The sequence below is a fragment of the Pyrus communis genome, chromosome 17 (genome assembly GCF_041283825.1).
Source record: "Pyrus communis isolate YQ-2024b chromosome 17, ASM4128382v1, whole genome shotgun sequence".
NCBI classification, from domain to species: Eukaryota; Viridiplantae; Streptophyta; class Magnoliopsida; order Rosales; family Rosaceae; genus Pyrus; species Pyrus communis.
Window position 1 is genome coordinate 299,600 of NC_142581.1, and position 23,805 is coordinate 323,404.

Genomic DNA, 23,805 nt, shown 5'->3' on the forward strand with positions numbered 1-23,805 from the left:
TTGAAAAACTTAGTCCAATGGGCCTATTCAAACAACACTTGGGCCCAAACAGTTACAATCATTGACGCACAGCCTATGGTACCAAGTCTCATTGCTAATATTCAAGTTTAACAGCATCAAAACTCAAATGCAAAATATAACATTCAATCCAAAATTGACTAGCAATTACTGATTCCGAAGCACTACCAAAGACCTCCTTCGGGTTAAACCCGCTGTATGTATCAGTTTGTTCATCTTACACTAACTTGTTAAACTATCCATTTTTGGAAGCTTTGGAAACTAACATGTGCCACTAACTAGAAAATACCAACTCACAACACCATAGGTGCATGCATTAGCATCAAGCAAGGATCCGTGATTTAACGCTTCTTCTTGCTCCCTTTTGCAGCACCGGATTTGGATGGACTGGCAACCAGGTACACAAATAGAACCACAATGGAGACAACAGAGATCAGAGACCCGTACTTTGCCAGAAACCTCTGCATATAAGAAAAAGTCGAGATGTTAGGGATGAAGCAAAGGAATGTTCCGTCTGTACAGAAAATATTGTATAGTTCGTGATGACTTTGACAAATTCATAGTACAAAAGATTCAACAGCATATAAAAGAGTATTTCATACCTTAACCTGAAAAGTTAGGCCCCAGCAGAGATAATTTCATGAAACCACAAAACACCACCTCAGTTAACACCATAAAAGTTGTCCGAAATCAGATTGCATAATATAACCCTTATTTAATGGAGAAACTTACCCATTCAAACTTCTTCTCAGGAGGCCTGTATGCCAGAACATCCAAAGGAAATATTGGAGTTGAATAAGACTCCTATAAGAAACAGCAAAAAGTCAGAAGGTATACATTTATACAGCCACAATGAGTAGCAAAGGAACCGGTTGCAGACATCTCACCTGTAAAGCAGCCTTTGTGGGAATGCGGAATGTAATAAGAGCTGGTGCACCGTTGAAAAGTAATTTTTCTTTGGCCTCCAATTCAAAGGAGTGGGATACAATGCCACCTCTGCAAATCCCATTTAGGTAACCATTAACTAAGAAACAAAAGGGGAGTAAGCCATGCAAAGCAGAATATGTTATGAGGAAAAGCTGGAACTTACGCATCAAGCCTTTCCCATGACTTGGAAGTGTTACCGCTGACAACCTCAAAGATATCTTGAGGCCAGCTATCATCACTCAAGCTTACATCATAAGCCGTTCTGCAAAGGAAACATTACAAACTTTTATTACTAATAGATAAGAAGACGTCTGAGAATAAAAATAAAAATAATATACAAATAAATCTCAGTTAACTTAACACACAATCAACAGAGTGGTGGATAATCGAACAAATGAAAGAGTGGATTCCCATACAAAAACAAAAGCCTGACGAAATGGTTGTGCCTTTATCCGGATGCAGAATTAAACCACTAAAGCTAATGCAAGTGGGCAGGAAAAGAGATTCAGAAATCCTCGTATATTTGACCTCAAAGAGCATTGTTAAGTTATATGTAAGAGACATGAAAAATACATAAAAACGTATTCCACTAAAAAAAAAAAAAAATTTGTTGAGAAATTAGTAGTGCTAAAATGAGTTACAGGGTGCTAGTAAATCTTGTCAACCGCTAACATGTCAATTAGATGTCCATTTGGGCATGACGTTAGCCTTATAAAAGAATTAAATTTAAGGAATTTTATATCACCAAGCTATTTTACGTTGAAGGGAAAACTACAAAAGGAACATTAAAAACTGAAATGCTTTCACAACTTGTATCACTAGTACATACTTCAACTCAAACATATCTTCAATCGATCCCTCAAAAACGACCAATTCCTTCAACAATTTTCTCTTGCTTCACCTTCCCCAAACTTTTTCACCATGCTTTAATTAGTTTCGGTAACAGTCTTTCTCTATACAACAAGTACAACATATAAACACGACTAATACTGCGACATTGAGATTCAAACATTAATTGCAGCTTAATCTTTGGAATGCTTATGTTATCAAATCATTCCATACAGAATAAAAAACATTAATGTCTACAGCGGCATGCAGACCATCAATTGGGGATCAGTTGACGAAACAATTCTGGTTTTGAATTTCTATCCAATACAGAATCAAGTAAAATTCCAAGATTGAAAACCTAATTCGTCTAATTTGCTCGAAATTTCACAGCAACCAAACAGAAACAGGATTCAACAAAAACAAATCCCATAAACAAAAACCAATTTACAATTTAACCGCAATACTCAGAGATAGATAACCCATTTCAACAAAAACATGATGCACGCAAGAGATCGAGCGAATCTAACAGCAAGCTAAAATTACTGAACGCTAAGCTGGATCTGTAAATAAAGCAGCAGATATAACGAAAACTGAGATCGGAAATGGAGGAACAAGAAGAACCGTACGAAGATCCTTGGTTGTAGATGTCGATGGAGACAAGGACGCGCTCGACGCCGGACTTGAGCCGGTTGAGGGAGGCCTTCTTGTGGGCGATGATGAAGGGCAACTCTGAGCTCGCGAGCGCCGACGTGAATAGCAAGAGAGCTACCACCGTCGAGAGGAGAGCGCTGCCGATCGGAATCGCCATTTGGATTTCGGATGGAGGTGGTGAGTCGTGACGGAGTCGCTGAGGTGAGGGGAGGTGAGGTTTGGTTGGACCCGTTTGCTTGGGATCCTCAACTCGGAAAAATGTTAAATTCACACTTACAGACCAAAGGAAAACCCCTAGGGTCTGTTTCGTAATTAAACTTAATTGGACTCTCTATACGGGTGGAGGGTGGAGGGTCGAAGAAATTTTTAATTATGACAGAAATATAAGTGGTACATCATATGTTTTAATAGAAATGATAATATTTTTTAAGTTAGTAACTTTTTAACATCATATCCCATAATTTTTATAATGACATGTGATGTACCATCTTGTATGTCAATTACACTGAAAAATCTCTCGGAGGATAAAGGGTAGAGACCCTAGCCTAACGTACCGGGTCCATGTTGATGCTGGTGACTGGTGAGTTTATTTTAATTTTGACCTAATCTATTTTTCTTTTTTTCTTTTCAAAGAAATACATAAAATAACATTGAAACTTTAAATAAAATGGACAATTTGAATTTTATTTTGTTTTTGTTAAAAAGAAACAGAAATTTTCACTTAAATTTTGTTTTGTTTTTGTTTTTGTCGACAATTTGAATTTTGTTTTGTTTTTGTTTTATCTTATAGCTTATAAGACCAATTTTTTTCTAAGACCAACGCGACTTATGTGTTAGTAAATCTTTAAAACAAACTGAAAGAGTATGTCACGATCCTTAATACTTATCGTGCTTCGATATAAGTGTACAGGAGTGTCCCTACACTCTTGTACTTAAGGTAACTTCCTTTTGTTAACGCAAGGTTCTTTTCCAACCCTAAAAATGATGTAGGCCTAAGAAAAGGCCCATGACCAAGGCCCAAAGGAAGAAGGGAGGACCAAGACCTCAGGAGTAAGGAGTCAAGAGGAGACAACTTTTTGGTACATGGTAAACATAAGCTTTTAAGGGAAGAGATCCTCATTTTTCAAAAAAAATGAAGACATCCTCTTGACCATTAGATTTGGCTTTAATGAAATCATGTGGTTGAGATTCTGTGGCCTATGATTTAATCTCAACCACATAATTTCATTAAAGCCAAATCTAACAGTCAAGAGGGTGTTTCCATTTTTTTTGAAAAATGAGGATCCCTTCCCTTAAAGGACCTGCATGGTAAACTATCTCTAGAGTGCTCACTGCTTGGCATGCAGTGCTAGGCGAAGTGCTAAGCATGTAGTGCTATGCAAAGTGATAGGCATGCAATGCTACGCAAAGTGCTAGACAGACCAAGTTGCTAGCCTGAGACCACCAGACCAAGGTGCTAGGCCGAGACCACCAAACCATAGTGCTAGGCCGAGATCACTAAACCAAGGTGCTAGGCCGAGACCACCAGACCAAAGTGTTAGGCAAACAGTGCTAGGCATGCAATCCTAAGCAGAGTGTTGGGCATGCAAAGTGCTTTGTGGACGACCACATCCCTAAGTGCTCTACGAACAGCCATTACATGAAGGCATGTTGACCAAGACTAGATATTTATAAGGTGGATAGGAAGATGTCACGTCACCTTTATTTGAGACCACCCATTTGGCCTTCCTTAGGAAGGTGAGTTTGCCTATATAAAGAGGTCATTATGTAAAGAAAGGGGGTTGGACACTTCCATATGGGGAAGGCTCCCAAGTCAATTCAGTTGTAACACTATATAAACCGATTACAGTGGGCGTAGCTCCGTTTATGAGCGAACCACTATATATCCTTGTGTTCATTTCATTTTAGCCCATATGTTAAGCCCACCAAGGGTTTAATATTTTAATTTGTTAACCTGCAAGTTTTGAACATTAACACCTTTCATGATCAATAAATTAATATCTACATCAAGTTAAAATTCTTATTCATTTTTGTTTTGGTAAAGCTAGAAATTTTCTTCGACATAGAATGAAATAACTAATAAGTTTGAAAACAATGCTCTATATACCTTGTACATAAACATCATCATAATGTGTAAGTACGTGAAGTGTATTGTGTATATTGTTAACTAATGCAGGCGCTATTACATGTGTGTGAGAGTGTGTGTCTGTGTGTGTATGAAGGGGCTTAGTAGAAGTGATTTGGAGAGGAGAAGAAGAAGAAGGAGGAGGGCCTAGCATGAAAGGGAAGAGCCTGTGAGATTAGCCAAGGAGACTGCCTGGCAGCCGAACATGAATTTTAGACATACGACAATGCCATTCATGTGATTGGAGGCAGGCAAGTCATCCTTGGCTACCAAACAATGCTCTTTTCTTCATGTAAGGCCTCCAGCTTCCTGCATGCACTAGTCAAACTCAATCCATCATATATCGATCGATCTTGCTTCTTTACGGGTACAATGCACAATGCTGACAACCGATCCTGCATTGTTATAAGAAGCTGAAGAAGAAGAAGAGAAAGGTATAGCATGACAAGAAGAGGCTGTCAAGTTAGCCAAAGGAGACTGCCTGGTGCCTGCTGCTGAGAACCCAACAACACGTAGGAGAGTGAGTACGTACACTGCCTCCTCTTGGATTGGATTGGAATTAGGAGCGCGCGGCAGCACAGCAGGCAAGTCATCCTTGGCTACCAAACAACACTCTTCTCTTCATGTTATACACTTTCTTCAATATTTCCTTTTCCTTTTGATGACCACCAAATGTGATCTATCTCATCTAACTATCCCATGCTCTAATCCAATCCTTCGGACTCCTATTTATAAGCTGGCATACCGAGTAGTGATCACGATCGATTGAGAGGAATAATATTAACCATGCATGCACATAGCTAGAGGTCGAGATAAGATTCTGATCAATGATGTGTCAAAAATAGATCATCACCTATCATCAACTGCAATTGGTCCTCATCAGATATCCTTTATCTCATTTCATATGGCTTTAATTTGGCTTTGGCTCCTCCCCTACCATATATATTGGAATATATTCTATCCTCCTCAATTACTTGTACGTATTTTTATGCCCGACCCTTTAGCTGCTTTGAAGGACATGTAGGCCTCAGTGGATTGGATCATGGACGCATCTTGTGGGTGCAAATTTCCGTCTCCTTCTTATTGGACAAAATTGCACATACAAAACAAATAACACCTTAGGTCAAGGCTAATAGCCTTGTGCGCCCACGATGAATGGGAGACTTTGGCCGAAGAACCTCCGATTCCAAAGTTAGAATTTTGAGGGAAAAATATTTGAAGAATTTAGAGAATTTTGCAAGAGAGTTGAAATTGAGTTTTGAAGAAAATGAGGTAGAATTTATATGGGTATGGCCGAGCCCTTTGGGAGGATAGAGACCGGCCACTTGGATGGTTTTTTGGGTGTGATTCATAATTTGTTAGCTAATTAATATAATGTGAAATGAATGATTTGGGAGGTACCTTGTGGAGAATATTTGATGAGGATGGATGAGATAGGTTTTGAATAATTACCTATTTTGAGTACTTTTGACCTTGATTGAGTCATGATTGTCCACTGCTCGCGCGTAAGAGTTCCGGTATTCCTCGAGGGTAATTTTGTTCTTTTTTGCCCTAGAATCCACGTGTCGTCTCCATATTTTTCTTGATTATTTTTAGCTCTACACATCTCAGAGCCAAGATTTGCCGTGCAACCAGCAATACTTACCTCTCTTTTGCTAGTGATTTAATTAACTATATATTTTGTATGTCTAATTGTAATTTGTTTGCAACGCCCCATGCTGTGCTAACTAGGTGTGTTGAGTCACATATCGACGAACTACTAGCTAGGTTGATACGGGCTTTAATCATATATAAGCGATTATAAAGAGCCTCATACTGACTAGTTGGTTATGGGATAGTGCCGATGTTGGCATGCGTGTGCATCCCATGACTCGCGCGCTACAGTGTTGGTAACTAGCTAATTTCATTATTTACATATGAATATGGGAATCTAATGCGAGGAAGGATTGCTCTCTTCGTAACAATCTCTTATTTTTCATGACCACCTTTATACGTACGTTGAAATTAGAAAGGAGATAGAAGGAGAAGATTTTGACATCACATATAAAGGAAAGAAGAACAAAATCTAACATGAAATCCTTCTCCTTTAGCCACAAGTAATATGGAACACTACTAGTAGTAGTACTGCCACTCTCCTCTCTAGATGGTAGATATCCCTTTCTATTCCTTTTTTCTTCGTCTACCCATCCCTCTGCCTCACATCTCTCACTCAGCCGTGATCTTTAGGGGAACATGATTCCAGACTTTTCCAGCGGCATCGGTCAAGTGTCAACCCATTAATTGAGAATTGAGATGCCCCACTCATCCACCTATTCTAATTTCTTACAAGGTCAAATGCCTCCCCACGAAAACCATAACCATATCTCCACGCTTTCTTTCTCATCATTCACTTGTTCGATTTTACCCTCTGGCTCAATCGCATCAACTTATGGTTCAAGAAAAATGATTTTTCCACATTAATTTTTGAATAAATTACACTTTCATAATTCAGGTTTTGGGTCTATTTCAATTCCTTACAATATTTTTAAAACATTTCACTTTCATACCTTAAGTACTATTTTATTTCAAAATAATACCTCCGTTACATTTTCCATCCATTGATCTGTTAAATGCTAACGTGGCTGCCACAATTATTTTGAAATAAAATAGTACTTAAGGTATGAAAGTGAAATGTTTTAAAGACGTTGTAAGGAATTGAAATAGACCCTAAACCTGATGTATAAAAGTGTAATTTACCCTTAATTTTTTCTATTCATACTCCTGTTTATTTTGATCTTTAATGTTCTTTTAATTTGAGATACGCAAATGTCTATATTAAAAGAACCCTTTATTCAATCTAAGCTAAATTATTTTCTTTCAAATACACCCATTGTTGAATATGAAAGAAAAAAATTATTTTGACGAAAGTAACGTACCATATTTGTGAAACGAGAAGTTCTTACATATGGCCGACTGTGTGCAACTCTGCATGTCTCACAGAATTGGCGTGGCCACGGCCCAAAGAAACCTTGTTCCAGTACAAAGGGCTCATGTTTTGTTTGTGTATGGCAGTTCCCTCTGTCAACTTGTAAGGATTGACCTTTTTCAAATAAAAGGCCCAAAGACTAAAGTTCAATACGAGTGCATGAAAAAGAACATCACATGCAATGTTCTATATTTCTGATCAAACATGCAATGTTCCACGTTTTAAATTTCGTGTAATGAAATTGTGTTTATTAGTATGGAATGTCATAGTGCCATTATAAAATGTAGAGAATTCTCTCTCTTATGAACCAGTTTTTCAATTCAAAATGCATGATTTTCATATTTTAGTTCCAACATATCCGTTGGTGCTTGGCTTAACTCGTATACACAATCCTCTATATATGCTATATAGAGTTGAACTGAGTACGTAGGTAGTGAGTGTGTAAGCCTTAGTCTTGACGTACGTATACGCTAGTGCTACAAATTTTGTACCATTGTGTGGTTTTGAATTTATATTTGCTGTGCAAACCAGGCTAGCGTGACATGCATGTGTCCACATCCTTTTGGTAACATGATCAATGGATCTTGCAAAGTTAATTAAATTGTTTTTACATTAATTTTCATTTTATTGGAAACGTAACGCATCTGACCTTCCTTCCCTCCTCTCTAAAAAAATTAAAAAATCGATGTGTGGCTATATATATATTTATATAATCATGAAGAACAATGATGTCATGCATCCTTCGTATGTGCTCGTGGGGTTCATGCATTGCGGATTCATTGGCACTACTTGACACCCCCTGAATCTGCTTTTCTATCTCTCTAGTAGTTTTCAACACTAAAAAAAGGTCATATAAAAATGCACATGATGTTCTACGTTCAATTATTGTTAATCTTCAAGTACATATATGCATAAAATTATTCATTGTCACTTTGTTAGTGAGGGAGTTCGTAGCCTCTTTGCAAGTTAATGAGTACCTTTAATTTGTATGTGATTTAATATCTTAATAGATAAGGTATTGATTTTCTGCTCATACATTTGGAGTTCAAAACGTCTCCTCTTCTTAGTAATAACTATTAAAAAACATGAGTCCTTCCAACTTAAGCAAAAAACATAAAAGACCAATACATTATTTTCTTAACCATGAGCTGGTGGCCCAGTGGTAAATAGTGAATTACGAGGCTTCCTTAAAACTAAAAACTCGGAGTCTCGGGTTCAAAACCCGTTGCTGGTTTAGAAGCCAGACTTGTGGTCAGAGGAGGTTGAAATGCATCTATGAATCTTTCCAGCCTCTGAAATTGGTGGATAATCGGAGTTTGCCACCAATTGTCCTTCTTTTTTTTTTTCTTTTTTTTTCTCAAAGAAAAAACATTATTTTCCTGTTATTCATTGAAATTATTGTCACATTCTAACCCATTATTTGACTAACATCGTAGATAATAAAGTAAAGCTAAGGAGAAATCCGAAAAAGTGATTGAGCAAATCTCGTCCCAAATTACCGGCATATGACGTGGCAGATCCAAGGGCCAAGACATTTTATAGGAAAAATCAGCCAGCTGGTATAAGATGGTCCCCACGGAATCTCTCATCTGCCAGCCTTAGGAGAAATTTTTAGTTGTAATGGGAATACAAGTGGTACACCACGTGTCATCAAACAAATGATGAGAAATTTTATTTTTTAAGTTACTAATTTTTTAGCACAATATCCTATTATTTATTTAGTGACATATGATGTACCATCCCGTGTACCGATCACATTCAAAAATGTCTCCTGCCTTAGCTCGCAAGCCACATGCGCACGTTCGTCGTCCACCTGGATTAAACAAACGCTTTCCCTTCGATGAATTTCAACGGAGGCTCCTTTAACAAAGCACAGAATCGACATTTCTACGTTTACGCCATGTGAGACATGTCTCGGTGACTGAGCTTCATATTTCCAGATTCTCTCTCTACTCTCTCTCTCTCTCTCTCTCTCTCTCTCTCTCTCTCTCTCTCTCTCTCTCTCTCATATCTGAGATAGAAACATAGATATGGAAGCTTCACAGCTCTCTCACTGTCCTCTCCTCTCTGGAGCCAGCAAGTTATATTTCGGTTTGTCTTCTATTTTTATTCATGCACCATGTATACATCTAAGATTTCATCATCGGGTCAGCGACGGTCTATCTTCTAATCTCTCACTTGTTATTCACTAATAAACTTGTACATATTTTGGTCTTTGTTTTGCATTTATTGTTTTAATCTTTGTTTTTCTGATGGGGCTAAACATAGAGGTGGATGGCTGGTTTTTTGTGTAGGATGTTCTTATTGTTACGTTTGAAACCAATATTTACACCCACAAAACAAAATGGGGTGCGCCTCTTCTGTTTATGCTATTCGAGGAAAGAAGAAGTTGACTGTCCCTGAAGTCGTGGTCTTTGTCCCGTCTACGCGAATCCCGGCTCAGTCTGATGTTCAAAAGCGTCTTAGAGGCCTCATTCCAAAAGATCTTGTTGACAGACTGTCATCGCTTCGCAATCAGATTGTCTTAGTTGCAGAGGATACTGGTATGCTCTACTCTTTTATGGTAAATAGAAGAGGATCAGGAGAGATAATTGGCTCCTCAGTAACAGTCAATGTTGGGTTTCTGGAAAAATGTACAAGTATTTAGTTTTAGTGCAAATGTTGTTGTTGTTGCAGGTGGATCTGCTATATCTGAACTGCGGCGTGCACTGGAGGAGTACTTGTCAGTTTTAATTGGCCTCACTAAGAAAGGTTTGAAACTAGGAAGTTCCTACCACCCCATCCCCTCTTCTCTCTCTTACACACACAAACAAATGCTAATTTGCATATAAAATGCAACAGAATATGGTCTGGAGAGGTTGGTTGAATTCAAGTGGAAATGTTTGGAGGATGGAAAACAGGTAAATAGACCATCAAAAACTAGCTTTTTTTTTCAAGATGGGATGACCCGGATTATTTGTTATTAATTTGTCGTGCAATCGAGGTCTGATCAAATGTGATAACTTGCAGGAAGCATGTATGGCAAACTCCTGGTTTGAAGTACTGTCTGTTCTGCACCTGATGGCTATGCTTACATTGTCGGAGGTTGACACCTTGATGATCCCACTCGACCATTCTGGTTCGACTATAAGGACAGTTTCTTCAGGTCTGTATTCTTGTCCGCATGTTTTTATGATACATGTTCACCTGATGGCTAACATTAACCATATTCTTTTCTTCCAGATTCCAAGAGAGAAGCTGTCGACTTATTGCTCAAGGCATCCGGCTACTTGGAATTCTGTGTCCGGGATGTCCTGGTTCGCATACCACCCGAAATCAAGTATGTAGAGTTGAAAGTAACATAACATTAGATTTGGGATTTAGACGGTGCCAATACTGAAAACTAATACATAATTTATGTCATGAACACAGGAAAAATTTGCCCAAAATTTTGCGTGATGGTGTGTTGGAGGCCATTTCTTATCAAACTCTAGGCCAGGTACTTTCTTGATAAGTGGAATCGATTTTCTTATGTTGACATTGATACCGGTTGAGTATTCGATGGCGATTTGGAGTGGAGAAACATGAATTAGATTAGTCATGAGTTACAGTAATTGCTGAGAGGTAAATTTACAGACTTACTGATCCTGATGAAAATGCAGGGAACAGAAATCCAGCTTGGCTTAGCTGTTGAATGTCAGAAGGCCACATTGTCAGTTAAAAGGAGATTGGCATGTGAACAGTTGGCCTATTTTAGTCAGGTTTCTATTCGTGCTCTAGTCCTTCATTACTTCAATTCAAACCTACAGCTTATGCTTCTTTCGGATTTACTTAGACGACTGCGACTCTATGCTAAGTTTTTATCTATTGTGTTTGTTCTGCTCTCGAGATCAGGCCTATCACTGCTTGTCAGGATGCGACACAAATAATGGGTGCGGGAAGAAGCATATCTGGTTCATCAAATGGAAATTTCTTGAGTCGAAGGTTTTAAACAAAATCGATAATAAACCCAAATTATGATGTTGTTCCTCCTTCTGCATATATACAATCAACGTATATCTATATCATACGTAAATTATCTGTGCAGGCTGCAGCATACTACTACCACGGCCTGATCCTTGACAAGGGCAATGAACCGTCATGCCACGTTAGCGCTGTGTGCTGTTTTCTTGCAGCGGAAGAACTTCTATCAGAGAGCAAGAAGGGTTGCTTAACCTTTTGCCTTGCAGCTCCAGTTACCAGGTGTATATTATTGACTATTAATACTACACTAAATAAGAGTCTTGTTCCTTTTTCATAAGCATTAATTGCCTTGATTATTCTTGATTTATTTTTTTCTTTGTTTCTAAATTCAAGGGCTCCTCCACCCTGGGGAGCTATGAGGCATTTGCATCAGAAAATTCCTGAAGTTGCAACAAGGAAATCCCAGATGTATGGCTACCTTTTAGAACAAGAAAAGTAAGGGGCCATTGTTTTCTCCATCTTCCTCAATTATCTGCGCCCCCTAAACATCTAATTAACCTTTTAATTACGGACGCAGGGTTCTACAAGCATTGCCTGACCTACCAGAATTTCAACTGTCATTAAGACCTGATGACTATCAGCTACCTGAAATCGACCCGGCCTGGGATTCCGAAAGTTGGGAAGCTGAGGGCCAGACCTTGAAAGAGCACCTAAAAGATAGCGATGACGACGAGATTGAAACTCCAGAGTGATGTCTTTCGACCAGCACTAATCATGTTATTAGTGATTTAGAACAAGCTTAATTATAGATATCACATCACTGTGTATATGTTTTATATACGATCATCATTCATCACTGCAATATGATGGTCCAGGCAGTCAGACAGGCACATAAAATGGGTCATCATTGGTGACAAGCTTGTTGAATTAAATGGCATGTCCTTTTGTTACACAACTAATTGATGACAAAATACCTAATTGCAATCCAAGTACCAATGAAATTAAATACTGCCCCCACATATTTTCTTAAGTTGTCAACGATCCTATCAAATGTCCTCCCTTCAAAATTGAAAAGAAACGAGATGAACTTACCTACAACTGGACCCAAACAATGGGGCGCTTCCACATTTGCGTCCCGTTACAGATAAATACTTTCTGCAACATCTCCTAATCCAAAGAAGCCACCATTTCCTCAACCATCAAGGAGACAATTAGTACAAATAAATACGATTAACGGGCCCATAATTGCTACAGGGGTAATATGTAAACTAAACCGTTAAGAAAACATATGTATATGCAGCACAACTTTGCATAGGTCCCAAATGCTAAGAACGCAATAGCAAATTGATCAATTCAACACCCCACCACCACCACTATTCTGAGATTTCCGATGTCGTTTTCGGATGATGAGATAGATCTCCTGTAATTTGTATTGCTGAGTTCATTTAGTAGGTCAAGGCATGAGATTATGAGCAGCTGTGAGCGTGAGAAGCAAGTAGGCAGAGAAAGCCAGGTAAGAAAACGCAAGAGAAATGGTCATTTTGTTGCAGAACTCCTTCACATAACCGCATGTTGGCTGCCAAGTCATTTTCTTCTCTCCATACTTCCCCACGTACCCGATTGCGGTCGCGGCTGCGCATCCGGATATCATCATCACCATCATCACCTGTAAGTAACACAATTAACTAACTAATGTTGCAACGATAAATTACAAACGGAAATTGTTATTGACGCTCCAAAAATTTGCTAACCGTGTCGTGCATGAAGAGAACGAAATAGTTTTTGAGGTGTTGAGACGGAGAACGGCGCAAGAAGAAGGATAGGAAGATCAATGAGAACACTGAGAAGGCACACACCACAACATTAGCACCAACCAAGAACCTGTAACAACAGAAACCCCCAAAAGAAGTTAATAAATAAATAAAAATGGCCATATCTGTTGTGAAAAATTGGATCTTTGATTTGTTTTTTGGATCTGGGTTTACTTGAAGGCAGTTGAGTAGGAGTAGTGAGCTTCGAACTTGAATCCGAACACGACGACGGATTGGCTGTTGGTGACTGTAACGGAGATGGCGATGAGTGTGAAGACAAAGGCTGAGATTCTGAGAGCAACTTGAGCGGTCAACAAAGACATCCTCCGCCGTGGTACGCCTGAAGAAGTGACGTGGAGGACGGATAAGCTATTCTCTTTCGGCGTCTCTGTAGCCATTTCGATTTGATGATGGGTTGTTTGACTAAATACAGCAGAAAATGCAAAAGAATCTTTTTATCAAATGTGGAAAAAGCCTTTGGCAACAGAAAAAAAAGCCAGGGAAAAAGGGATTGCGATGGACGGTTGTCAAAAGAGCAAGGAGGAGAAGATCCAACGGTGGATTGCGATCTGAGGGTTCTAGAGATGGTAATAAGTGAGTCCAACCTAACTGGAACGGAAAAAGGAAAAGCTTCATAAATGTGTCCTCTGCCCGAATTTAAAGGCAAATTCTGAGAAAGAGAACAGTGTGGCATTGGGACCCCGGATTTTGAATTTTGGTGAACAGTCAATGGACCTAGACCGAGGAGAGAACCCGGGTAAGGGCATCATTTGTGTGCCTGGACATTACTTGGGCCATTGTACGTAAGGACGGTATACGAAGTCGTCACTTTGTTTTCATGCAAACGTTATAATTCGAACCATTTATTAAGTAATTTTTTTTTAAGTAATTTTTTTTTAAATAATTTTTTTTGATAATGATAAAGATGAAAACGTAACTTGGTTGGATCTAGCCCACGTTAGTTAGTAGGATTGAAACTACACAGTTTCAATCATTCTGTGTAATAGTACAAAACAGATATAAATATATAAGGAAACAATAATTTGAGTATGAGCCCAAGTTCATAGTTTTACTGAGGGTGAAACTACGTGGATTATCATAAAAGATTCCCAGCATATTATACGATTTCCTTTCTTGTTAAGCCATCGAGTCTTCTAGGGTTGATCAACACGTTTCAAGAGGATTTATTTAAGACTCTAGATCTTGTTAATTCTAAGGTAGTTTTTTGCGGTGTACTTTGTTTGTTATTCTGCCAAAGCTCAACGATTTAGCCCAAACGTACTTAAATGAAGCAGCAAGGCGTATGAAAAAGGATTAGTGCACCGTTCAAGACAACATAACAACATTCTTTTAGAAACCAAAGTATTTATTTTATGTGATAGAAACACATACAATGGAAAAAATCTAGAAGCACTAGAAAAAAGTCTACTAAGGCCCTTAATATACACACACAAAACAACCTACAACAATTTGTAGTCACTCAAGGCATGTCTTAAGGAAGAATTTAGGCATGATTCGATTAAGGCCAAATTACTCAATTAAATAAATTAAGATTTGCAATGAAACCTATAACCCAAATAAAATGCCAAAAGAATATTTAATTTAACCCAAAAGCAATATGATTTTATTTCCTAAGACTTAGGAATTGCATTGATCTCACAATCCTAAAGATATGCAATGATGTGATTCTAGTTTCCTACATGAATGCACGATGTACTTTCCATACGAGGTCCATGAAATCTGCTCTTTAATGAATTGTCTTGCATACCAAGCATTCTTCATTTGGACCTAAACTTAAGAGACTAAAACGAAATTAAAGACTAACTATTACAAACACGTATCAATATCATATTCTGTTAAAAAAAAATTATTAAAAAAACCAACTAAAAATTTGCGGTTTTAAAAGATAATGAACACTTCAGATTATAATATTTATATGGTAAAACAATGTCTCATCCTCATATAAGAAGTCACATATTAGTTTTTTTGTGACCAACTAACATGTAGTTGCTACGTTGTTACGAGTGGAACCAACGTGGTGCTGGATGAACCAAAATACAGGGTTAAGTTTGTGTAAAACAGATTGGTAAGGTTGGGTCCATTTAGTGGAAGAGTTTTTATGATGTACTGGTTGTGGTATGGGTTGGTTTTAATTTAATGGAAATCTTACAAGCTCACCAAGAGCCGAGTATAAAAAATTAAATTACAAGGTCATGTCCAAGTCTGCAAACTAATAATCCACCACAGCCACGTGGTTGTTCCTTCCATAATTCAGAGCAGACGGACATTTTAGCAATAGTAAATTGTTGCCCCTTGCTTTCCAGAAAGAAGAAAAAGAAGAAAAAAAAAAAAAAATCAGTCATTTCGACGAAAGAGGGTCTCTAGATTCCTTTTGTCATCATTTATTCATTCATGAAATTTTGGTGCGTAAAGTGACGCGTGACCAATAATTTTTAAAATAAATTATAGTAATGGTCTATTACTTTAGGGTTATTATATAAAATGATCTCTAAAATTTGCATGATCAATAGAAATGGTCATTGAGATTAAAAATCAATAGAAATGGTTGCTAAGATTGTTTACCATCTATGATTTTGATCATTTCGTTAAAAACGATTTTAGGCAATTTTCAAAACTTTGTAACTCAATCGTTTCTTAACCAAATTCGACTCATAATATATTAAAATGAAGATAGAAAAGTGTAGAATAAGATTATACCTATTTGGAAGCCCAATGGTTGCCGGAGATGGCTAGAAAATAGCTTGAAAGGCGACTGATCCGCAGGAAAACTGGAAAACTCGCCCGAAATTGGGTAAACTTTAAACGTTCATAACTTCTTAAATACTCAACCAAATCGAGTGATTCAACAACGAAAGTAATACTTATTGACGAGACAAAGAGAATGATATCTTTTTTGAAGGCTAACCCACCGTGGTTTGGTCGGACAACGGCTCGAAAGTGGCTAACCATTTTCGAGTTAGCCACTTTTGAGAAGTTTTCCGACCAAACCACGGAGAGTTACCAGTAAAGAAAGATACCATTCTCTTCATCTCATCGAGAAGTATGATTTTTGTTTTTGAATCACTCGATTTCGTTGAATATTAAATAAGTTATGAACGTTTAAAGTTTACCTAGTTTCTGGCGAGTTTTTCAGTTTTCCAGCGGACCAGTCACATTTCAGGCTATTTTACAGCCATCTCCAGCAATCATTGGGCTTCCAAATAGGTATAATCTTGTTTTAAACTTTCTTATCTTCATTTTAATATATTATGGGTCGAATTTGGTTAAGAATCGATTGAGTTACGAAACTTTGAAAATTGCCCAAAGAGTTTTTAACGGAATGACAAAAGTAATAGATGATGAACAATCTCAAGGACCATTTCTATTGATTTTCAATCTCATGGACTATTTCTATTGATCATGCAAATCTCAGGGACCATTTTGTATAATAATCCATTACTTTTACTCAATTAGAGCAATAGTCTCTCAACTAAAAATTCATGATTATTGATTGATGAAAGTTGAGGTTCCACCATAAAATCAATTAACAATATGAGAAGTAACTCAACTCACTTATAAGCACATGTAAGGTCCCTCCTCTCATTAATGTGTGATTTATTCTTAACACGTCTCCTCATATGTGACAAATTTTCAAGCCTAACACTTGGACAACACAACTCGGGTGACATGGAGCACTTGTGGCCGTTAGGCTTCATATGCGAGACAGCTTGTTATAATATTATGAAAAAAAATTGAGGTTCCACCATAAATCAATGGGCAATATGATAAGTTACGTATAAGCATTATAAGGTCCCTAGTCTCATCAATGCGAGATTCATTTTTAACAATGTTTTTATGAGCGACTCGTGCCACTCGAAATCCTATCTGAAAAATTATTGAGATTACATAAAGATAAGAAATCTGGAGAGTTACTCAAGTTAGCGACATGTGTTACTCAAAATCCTATCCAAAAAATTATTAAGATTATATAAAGATAAGAAATATGAAGGCTTATTCATTTGGCGACAAGTGGTACTCAAAATATGTCCGAAAACCTTATTTTAATATGGTAGTTTAATTTAATTAACCATATTAATTTAATTAAAATAATAAATTATGTTTGGCATGACCCTTTAGCCTCTCGGTTGGAGATGATTTTTTGTCAAATGGCTATATTTGGTCTATGGTGCTTTGGCCCATTCGGTTAGAGATGATATAAAATATGACCAAGTACTGTTCATTAAAATTTTATTTCTTGTAGAGCTGTAAGGCTAAAAGGAGTCCTTTGACCCTCCTTCGATTGGAGATTAAATTTGAAATTGAAATTAAGTTTGGCCCTCCCTTGACTCTCCTTTTGGTACTCTTTCGTCGTAATTAAATTTGAAATTATTAAAATGAATAATTATTTGATTTAATCCCCTCTTCAAATCTTGGATTCAATAGGATCAAATAGTTCGAAGAGGAAATTTATTTCCTTTGTGAGTTGTCCTTCCGTATTAATATTGTGTAAGTTGCTCCCCTTTTTAAGAGATACTCTAGTGCTTAGTACGATTTTGTTTGCTTCGATTTATTGATTTATTATTTTTTTTTTGGGAAAAAAAACGTACAACCAAGGCCCAAAACAGATACACAAAGGAAAACGGAGCCAACCAAACACACCAAAACGAGCCCAACCCAAAGTTGGAACCGAAGAAAACAGAAAACTAGAAACACTGCTGCAACCCTTGCTACAAACATTGCCGCAACCAACGCTGCCACAGCAGTGCTTGTCGAGCCGCCCAAAGCCCATCTCCCAACCGAGCCGCTGCTCAGCAAACCCATCAACCAATTCCAATCTTCAGTCCAAACGCAGCCACAGATCACCAAGAACCTGCAGCAAAGATAAAGAAGCGCATGGAAATCCACAAGCAACACTGCCAACCAAGGCAGACAGCAAAGAGAATGTGGGCGTGTTTGGAACACCCAACCCAGTGGAAGCACCAGAGCAGAGTTCACCGACTCAACAAGCAGCATCTCGCAGCGAAACTTGACCAAAGATCGGAAATTAGAGGAGGGAGGAGGAGAGACAGTAGTGGGAAGAGAAGAGGGTAAATCGAACCAGGAAGCGGGGGGAAGAAGCAACGGAGGGGAGAAGAGAGGGAGACCAAGGCAAAAACAAAAGAACACCCACCAATCTCAACCACAGCCAGGATCGGCGGCAACAAACGGGAACACGATAGAGAACCACTTACACGAAAGGGTGAGAATCGCCCTCAAAGAGAGGGAAGGTCTCTCACAGGGGAGAGAAACTAGGGAGGGGAATTTCTTTTTGCTTCGATTTATTCATTCGCTTTAAGGTTTTGTGCCATTTTGTAATTATGATTTAAACCCCTCGTCACTTTCGCGTCAATTAATTATTCATTTTGTTGTGCATATTTGCGACTGATGGGCCGCACAAATTCAAACACGATATCGACAGTTTCCCTCCAAAAAGAACAAAGTTAGCGCAACGGCCCGGCCCAAACTAATTTTCTTGTTACAAAATATCAGTACCAAATGAAAGGCCAAACGTTCAACCTAATTCAATTTTTATTAATTTGGACAAAGGTAGAACAGGGTTAGTGTCATTTGAGATGAAATGACCAACGATATATGTGTATGTATATGTGAGAATATGTACACAGAGGAATACAGTAAACAAAAACAAGGGAAATGCTAAATTAGACTTTTCAGTTGATGTCGAAGTACTTCGGATCATCCGGGAAATGATATTCCACGTTCAACTGCGATTAAAAGAACCAAAGAAAAAAGAGAGATCAGCTAAGCTTGCACAATATATAGCACTACGCAAAGACAAATGAAAATTTATAAGCATTTATATTTGTGCAGCAATGCAAAATACGGCGCTCATCAAGAGCACTTTCGTTTTGATATGTAGTGTGTGATGCGCATGCATGACCAAGTAAATATGCACATTACCTTTCCCTCGTCAGCGTCTGAGTGGCGTTGAGGGAACACGACCCTCAAGTCATTGTACAGGTAGAACCTGCGCTCCCCATCCATGTCTAAGCCTGTTCTTTGTGGTGTTGATAGGGGATCTGATTTGCACCTCTGGACTGACCGAGAACTTTTTTTAGGAAAAGGGCATATGAAACGGAGATGAAGAGCATAGCGAAGAGCACCATTACTGCTTTGGTTGACCCTTGAACAGCCATGTACATGTTTCCTGTCGGTTCCATAGCATGCATCAACACACTTGCGCTCCTTTCCGTTACTGCTTTGGTACTCCTCATTGTTGAAGCTCTTCTCAACAAGGAACGAAGGAATGGACACCCTTCCTGTTTTAGGGGATACCTTGGACATATCCCCCTCATCTATGGAATCCACAAAATTAGAGCCTTCACTTCTAATTTCAGTTTTCTGATCTACAGATCTTGTTGTATGTACAATGTCTACTCCGGCTGTATTCTCTACTTCCTTCTTCTCTATGACTTTTGAGTTCAAATCAGTCTTCCCTTGTCTCGACAGGGGAGAATTTGGGCTGCATGCTAAGGTGACCTTCTGGCGTAAGAAAGTCTACTTCGTTTTGAACAGATGGGAAATGAACAAAATAAAAATTAAATTAAATTAGCCTCAGAAACATGGAATATCATAAGCCACACGACATAATTTACAGTCCTTTATTGTTTTTCCTGTATCAAATTTATAACTACAAAATCGTTTGAAAATCCATCAATGCAGCTTAAAGGCAATATAATTCAAAATTTGAAGTTAATTTGTACGTAGCAGATCTATTTTAATGCATGCACGGTATACAATCTAGAAAGTTGTATTTGTTGCCATGTAAGCACATATCTGTACTTATGAATGGTTCTAAAATGAAATTCTAGACCACGGTCGTTGTACTTAAGCTCTAAGTTGCAACGTTGTTCTCCTTGGATGTAGGATTACAACTCTCTGCCATATCTCAAATTTAGAATGATAGATAAATTTCAACGAATTATATTTAACACAAAGTTTGTAAGCATCACGTGGTAGCAACAAGATATGAACACACTAAACTTACTTTGCTACCAGCTGGCATGTCACTTAAATCGTAGTTGCAAAGAAAAGTATGAATAGGTGTCTTCTCAGGATTGCTTAGAACCTGCGTAAATCAAAGTATGGAGAGCTTAATTTAGTATGCTTAATAATGATAACCCATCACAATGTAACATGCTACACGGAGTGACGATTTCCATAAGTAACTCAGTCAAACAAGTAATCTGGTAACGAAAAACTAGACCCTTCAATATCTGTGGCAATCAGATAATAAAATGTATGCTTACAACAGCAGGAACAGACAACAAATACCAGTTGTATACGGCCCTTCACAGGAATGCGCAGGCGGCTTGTGACAATCTGTGAACCATCATTGCTAAGGCCTTGTTTAATCTTTTGTCCTCCACTCCTATTCAATGCAGAATTTCCCGAAAGATGTATGGATGCGCAATACAATAAATAGCAATCACCTTCTACACTAGTTACTGAAAAAGGAAGCTTCTGTGATTGCGGAGAAAAGTTTCCCCCAGTGATGCTCAGCACAGCCAGAAAACCATCGATTCTCTACATATTTAAATATTCCAGCAGTTATAACATAGCAACAATGAATAATGTACAGGATTTACTACACAACAGAACATTGACACTAACCTGACTGGGTTTGCCTGATATGAACCGACCAGACAGTAGAGATTCTTCGAATGAACCAACCAAGGATCTCCGAACAGAAAGCCCACTCAAACTTCTAACAAACCTCATGCAATGGGAGTTGGGAGCTGACCCATGGGCATGGGACAAAGAATAACTTACGCCAGTACTATTCTCTAGAGAAGACGGAAGGAATTCCCTGTGAAAAATATCAACATCTTCAAATAGTTTACTAGCAATCCTAAACTCCCCTACTTCAGGGGAAAACGGAATGTCTGCATCAGACTTGTAAAGTGTTTGTTTTACATTCCTTAAGGTTGAATGACAATCCTCCAACTCTTTGTCAGTAGTCCTGCAGCCCCCTGCAATTTTCAATCTTTCAGACAACCTGGGGCCAAGAGGTGACAAAGAATGCAAAGGTGAGATCATTTCCTTTGGAGATATTGATATTTCCCCACTTCGGATTTTTGCATTACTCCATTTTGTCAACTCATCACATCTAGGTGAAGATCGATAACTATTTTGAGGTACGAGATCCTTGTTTTCCAGCAAAGGGCCATCTGTGAAAAAACTGGTTTCCGTAATACTTTCATCAAGTGGCAATGGCATGCTCTTCTGCTCCAAGTAACTAGACAGAGAACAAGTTGGCTTGGTAAAACTACCTTTGATCCCAATATTTGCTTTCTTATAATCATGTGCAATAGGTGTACTAAAATTATCACCCACAGCAGGATAATTTGTTCCAGAAGTTCTGCAACCAATGTCCAAATGATCACCTTTAAACTCATGTGGAAAAAGCATAGTATTCAATGGGGACAACAATCGCTTCCTGACTAGTGACCCACTGGTCACAATTTCATTAGTTGTGACATTAACCGCAGAAGAAGACGGAACAAGACCACATGAAACACCGCTCGAATCATCATTTAGAGAACTTGTTCCGGTGGATTCAAAACCTACAATCCTAGAAGCAGGGGTTTGAATATTCCGTCCATTTCTTGCAGTGATCTGATCGGCTTTATCAACAGAAACTATTGACGAACCATGAACATTGTTAGTGACTTCCACGGTCCCTCTAAATCTAAGTGAATCATCTGGGAGCTTTGAAAATTCTAGGGAGGTTCTAGTCTGGTAATCTCCTAAAGAGGAGCATAATGGATTCCCTCCCACTGCGCTTGCACTGCTACCAAGCATCCCATCCATATCACACGTGCTCATACTAGAAAATCGAGGCGGGCTTCGTAAAAAGGAGCCCGGAGAAGCAGCTAGCACTTCCCCAGAAGTTCCAGTTGAGGGCACTTGAGGCAATCCCATTTCTAAATTTCACAGGGTTAATCCCTAACTCTAGTCGCTCTCTTTTGTTTTTTTCTTTTTCTTTTTTCTTCTAGAATGGGCAGGGCTGTCGAGGACTCGAGGGAGTCGGATCAGATCAGCTCATCAATTGATAGAGCTGCTATTTCCAATCCAATGAAGAAAAAAATTTCCAACTTCCTATGCTGCCACTACAACTAATCAGTGCTCTTAATTTCTCCTTCAATTAAGAATACAAGTGGTCTGTAGAAGCTACTACTAACTGCTAAGTACCCACCAAAGGGAGCCAGAATTCAAACATTTGAGTTACCACTCTTTCCAAAGAGATGCTGAAGCACATGGGAGTCGTGTGAGGATCACGAGTAGCGCGGATCTTCAGACCTCCGTAGCAGCAAGCCATGAAGCACACATACTTCATGATTGCCTGAAGAATCAGTAGCTAGGCCTGAAACAATATTCGCATGAATCAGTACAGAAAAGAAAAGTCGCACACGAAAAACATAGTCAGTGTTTACATTGATCAGAAGTTTGAGCCAATTGAAATGCACATACACTACATACACAAACATTTATCGCATAGAGTAGAACAAATTGTTTAGTCAATGAATCTAATCCTCGAAGCTCCTCAAAAGGCAAAAGATTAAGATAGTCAAATCATGATCAAAGCATTGATCGGAATTCCGAAGCAAAAGTGAGAGCAATCCAACCATACAAGTGGTGTAGAACGTACGTTTACTTGAGACGACAAAAAATTATATGAATTTGGAAATTTCACTGTCGAGGAGAGAGTTGAAGAAATGGATAACTGAACTATCCAAGAGCGAGATTAAAGAAAATCAAAGCAGGTGGATAGGATCAGCGGTCATGGATGATATTTCGGGGATCTTTCGGAATCGGTTTGTTTCATCTGCTGCAGTGAGTTAGCAACAAAAAAGAAGAAAATCAAGGCAGTAACAGAGATTGATTAGTAATTGAGTAGCAGAAGACGCACCGAGAGAAGCAATCAATCATGTCAGAAAATCACCATCCATGCAAACTGCGATCCCTATACAATTCGATTAACCAGCACCGATGCTTGTGAAATCGGATTCGGTTGAAACCAGAAAAAAGAGAAGGGTTTTGGTTTGGTAGAGAGAGAGAGAGGCAGAGAGGCAGAGAGGGAGAGAGGGAGAGAGGGAGAGACCAAATAAAAGAGGAGTGTGAGTCCGAGGGAAGGAGGGAAGGGAGAGGGAGAGGAGGCTCGGTTTATAATCGCAATCCAAATCCCAACCCCAAAATACGAGCAGCACCATTTCCATTTCCATTTTCAATTTCTTTTCTTTTTCTCCGCTGTAATTTTCAAAACCCCCAATTAATATTTAAAAACGCACTTTTCCATTCGTTCGCAATTTCGCACCATTGCGTTGCGTTCTCTCTCTCTCTCTCAATTTTTACGCTTTTTCTTTACCCTTCGACGCTTTGAGTTTAAAAATAAAATGAATGTTATCGTGCCTGCCCTGCCTACTTGCCTGTGCGTTTCACTTTCTTTGTCCGTGTTCGGCGCCTGTGGAGTCGGGACC

The 23,805-nt window shown here is 38.6% G+C and overlaps 4 protein-coding genes across 7 annotated transcripts; 1 reads left to right on the forward strand and 3 right to left on the reverse strand.

The window, feature by feature from the left end:
- On the reverse strand, positions 1-2,722 carry LOC137707902 (uncharacterized). 2 transcript variants are annotated; one of them, XM_068446845.2, is made up of 5 exons: positions 2,400-2,722; positions 1,109-1,207; positions 906-1,014; positions 751-822; positions 1-479 (listed from the first exon to the last, which is right to left on the reverse strand). In XM_068446845.2, the coding sequence occupies exons 1-5, from the start codon at positions 2,579-2,581 to the stop codon at positions 360-362; spliced, it is 582 nt and encodes a 193-aa protein (XP_068302946.2). In that variant the 5' UTR covers positions 2,582-2,722; the 3' UTR covers positions 1-359. The 2 variants fall into 2 exon arrangements, 1 of the variants encoding a protein (XP_068302946.2); XR_011064747.2 differs by having other exon boundaries at positions 300-479; positions 621-822.
- Positions 2,723-9,363: 6,641 nt separating this feature from the next.
- Positions 9,364-12,434, forward strand: LOC137708485 (Endosomal targeting BRO1-like domain-containing protein). Of its 2 annotated transcripts, none has more exons than XM_088688407.1 (12): positions 9,364-9,605; positions 9,809-10,057; positions 10,191-10,265; positions 10,356-10,414; positions 10,524-10,659; positions 10,737-10,833; positions 10,926-10,992; positions 11,156-11,254; positions 11,388-11,477; positions 11,581-11,735; positions 11,850-11,951; positions 12,034-12,434. In XM_088688407.1, the coding sequence occupies exons 2-12, from the start codon at positions 9,859-9,861 to the stop codon at positions 12,206-12,208; spliced, it is 1,254 nt and encodes a 417-aa protein (XP_088544533.1). In that variant the 5' UTR covers positions 9,364-9,605; positions 9,809-9,858; the 3' UTR covers positions 12,209-12,434. The 2 variants fall into 2 exon arrangements, with proteins under 2 accessions (XP_088544533.1, XP_088544532.1); XM_088688406.1 differs by having other exon boundaries at positions 9,445-9,590.
- Positions 12,364-13,776, reverse strand: LOC137708486 (CASP-like protein 1F2). Its single transcript, XM_068447572.2, has 3 exons — positions 13,442-13,776; positions 13,208-13,337; positions 12,364-13,122 (listed from the first exon to the last, which is right to left on the reverse strand). Exons 1-3 carry the CDS (start codon positions 13,663-13,665, stop codon positions 12,910-12,912), a joined length of 567 nt encoding a protein of 188 aa, XP_068303673.2. The 5' UTR covers positions 13,666-13,776; the 3' UTR covers positions 12,364-12,909.
- Positions 13,777-18,817: 5,041 nt separating this feature from the next.
- Positions 18,818-23,622, reverse strand: LOC137708363 (uncharacterized). Of its 2 annotated transcripts, none has more exons than XM_068447420.2 (6): positions 23,238-23,622; positions 20,939-22,691; positions 20,600-20,851; positions 20,313-20,393; positions 19,226-19,822; positions 18,818-19,029 (listed from the first exon to the last, which is right to left on the reverse strand). In XM_068447420.2, exons 2-6 carry the CDS (start codon positions 22,247-22,249, stop codon positions 18,976-18,978), a joined length of 2,295 nt encoding a protein of 764 aa, XP_068303521.2. In that variant the 5' UTR covers positions 22,250-22,691; positions 23,238-23,622; the 3' UTR covers positions 18,818-18,975. The 2 variants fall into 2 exon arrangements, with proteins under 2 accessions (XP_068303521.2, XP_088545541.1); XM_088689415.1 differs by having other exon boundaries at positions 22,977-23,574.
- Positions 23,623-23,805: the final 183 nt, after the last annotated feature.

Bases quoted from the DNA above. Each gene is read 5' to 3' on its own strand.
- LOC137707902 (XM_068446845.2), bottom strand. From the start codon at position 2,581: ATGGCGATTCCGATCGGCAGCGCTCTCCTCTCGACGGTGGTAGCTCTC. The intron at 1,208-2,399 runs GTACGGTTCTTC...TTTCCTTTGCAG, and splicing joins ATCTACAACCAAGGATCTTC to AACGGCTTATGATGTAAGCT. The intron at 823-905 runs GTGAGATGTCTG...TGTTTCTTATAG, and splicing joins CCACAAAGGCTGCTTTACAG to GAGTCTTATTCAACTCCAAT.
- LOC137708485 (XM_088688407.1), top strand. From the start codon at position 9,859: ATGGGGTGCGCCTCTTCTGTTTATGCTATTCGAGGAAAGAAGAAGTTG. The intron at 10,058-10,190 runs GTATGCTCTACT...TTGTTGTTGCAG, and splicing joins CTTAGTTGCAGAGGATACTG to GTGGATCTGCTATATCTGAA. The intron at 11,478-11,580 runs GTTTTAAACAAA...TTATCTGTGCAG, and splicing joins GGAAATTTCTTGAGTCGAAG to GCTGCAGCATACTACTACCA.
- LOC137708486 (XM_068447572.2), bottom strand. From the start codon at position 13,665: ATGGCTACAGAGACGCCGAAAGAGAATAGCTTATCCGTCCTCCACGTC. The intron at 13,338-13,441 runs GTAAACCCAGAT...CTGTTGTTACAG, and splicing joins TCCTACTCAACTGCCTTCAA to GTTCTTGGTTGGTGCTAATG. The intron at 13,123-13,207 runs GTTAGCAAATTT...TGTTACTTACAG, and splicing joins TTCTCTTCATGCACGACACG to GTGATGATGGTGATGATGAT.
- LOC137708363 (XM_068447420.2), bottom strand. From the start codon at position 22,249: ATGGGATTGCCTCAAGTGCCCTCAACTGGAACTTCTGGGGAAGTGCTA. The intron at 20,852-20,938 runs GTTAGTGTCAAT...TTAAATATGTAG, and splicing joins TATCAGGCAAACCCAGTCAG to AGAATCGATGGTTTTCTGGC. The intron at 19,030-19,225 runs GTAATGTGCATA...TTTTAATCGCAG, and splicing joins CAGACGCTGACGAGGGAAAG to TTGAACGTGGAATATCATTT.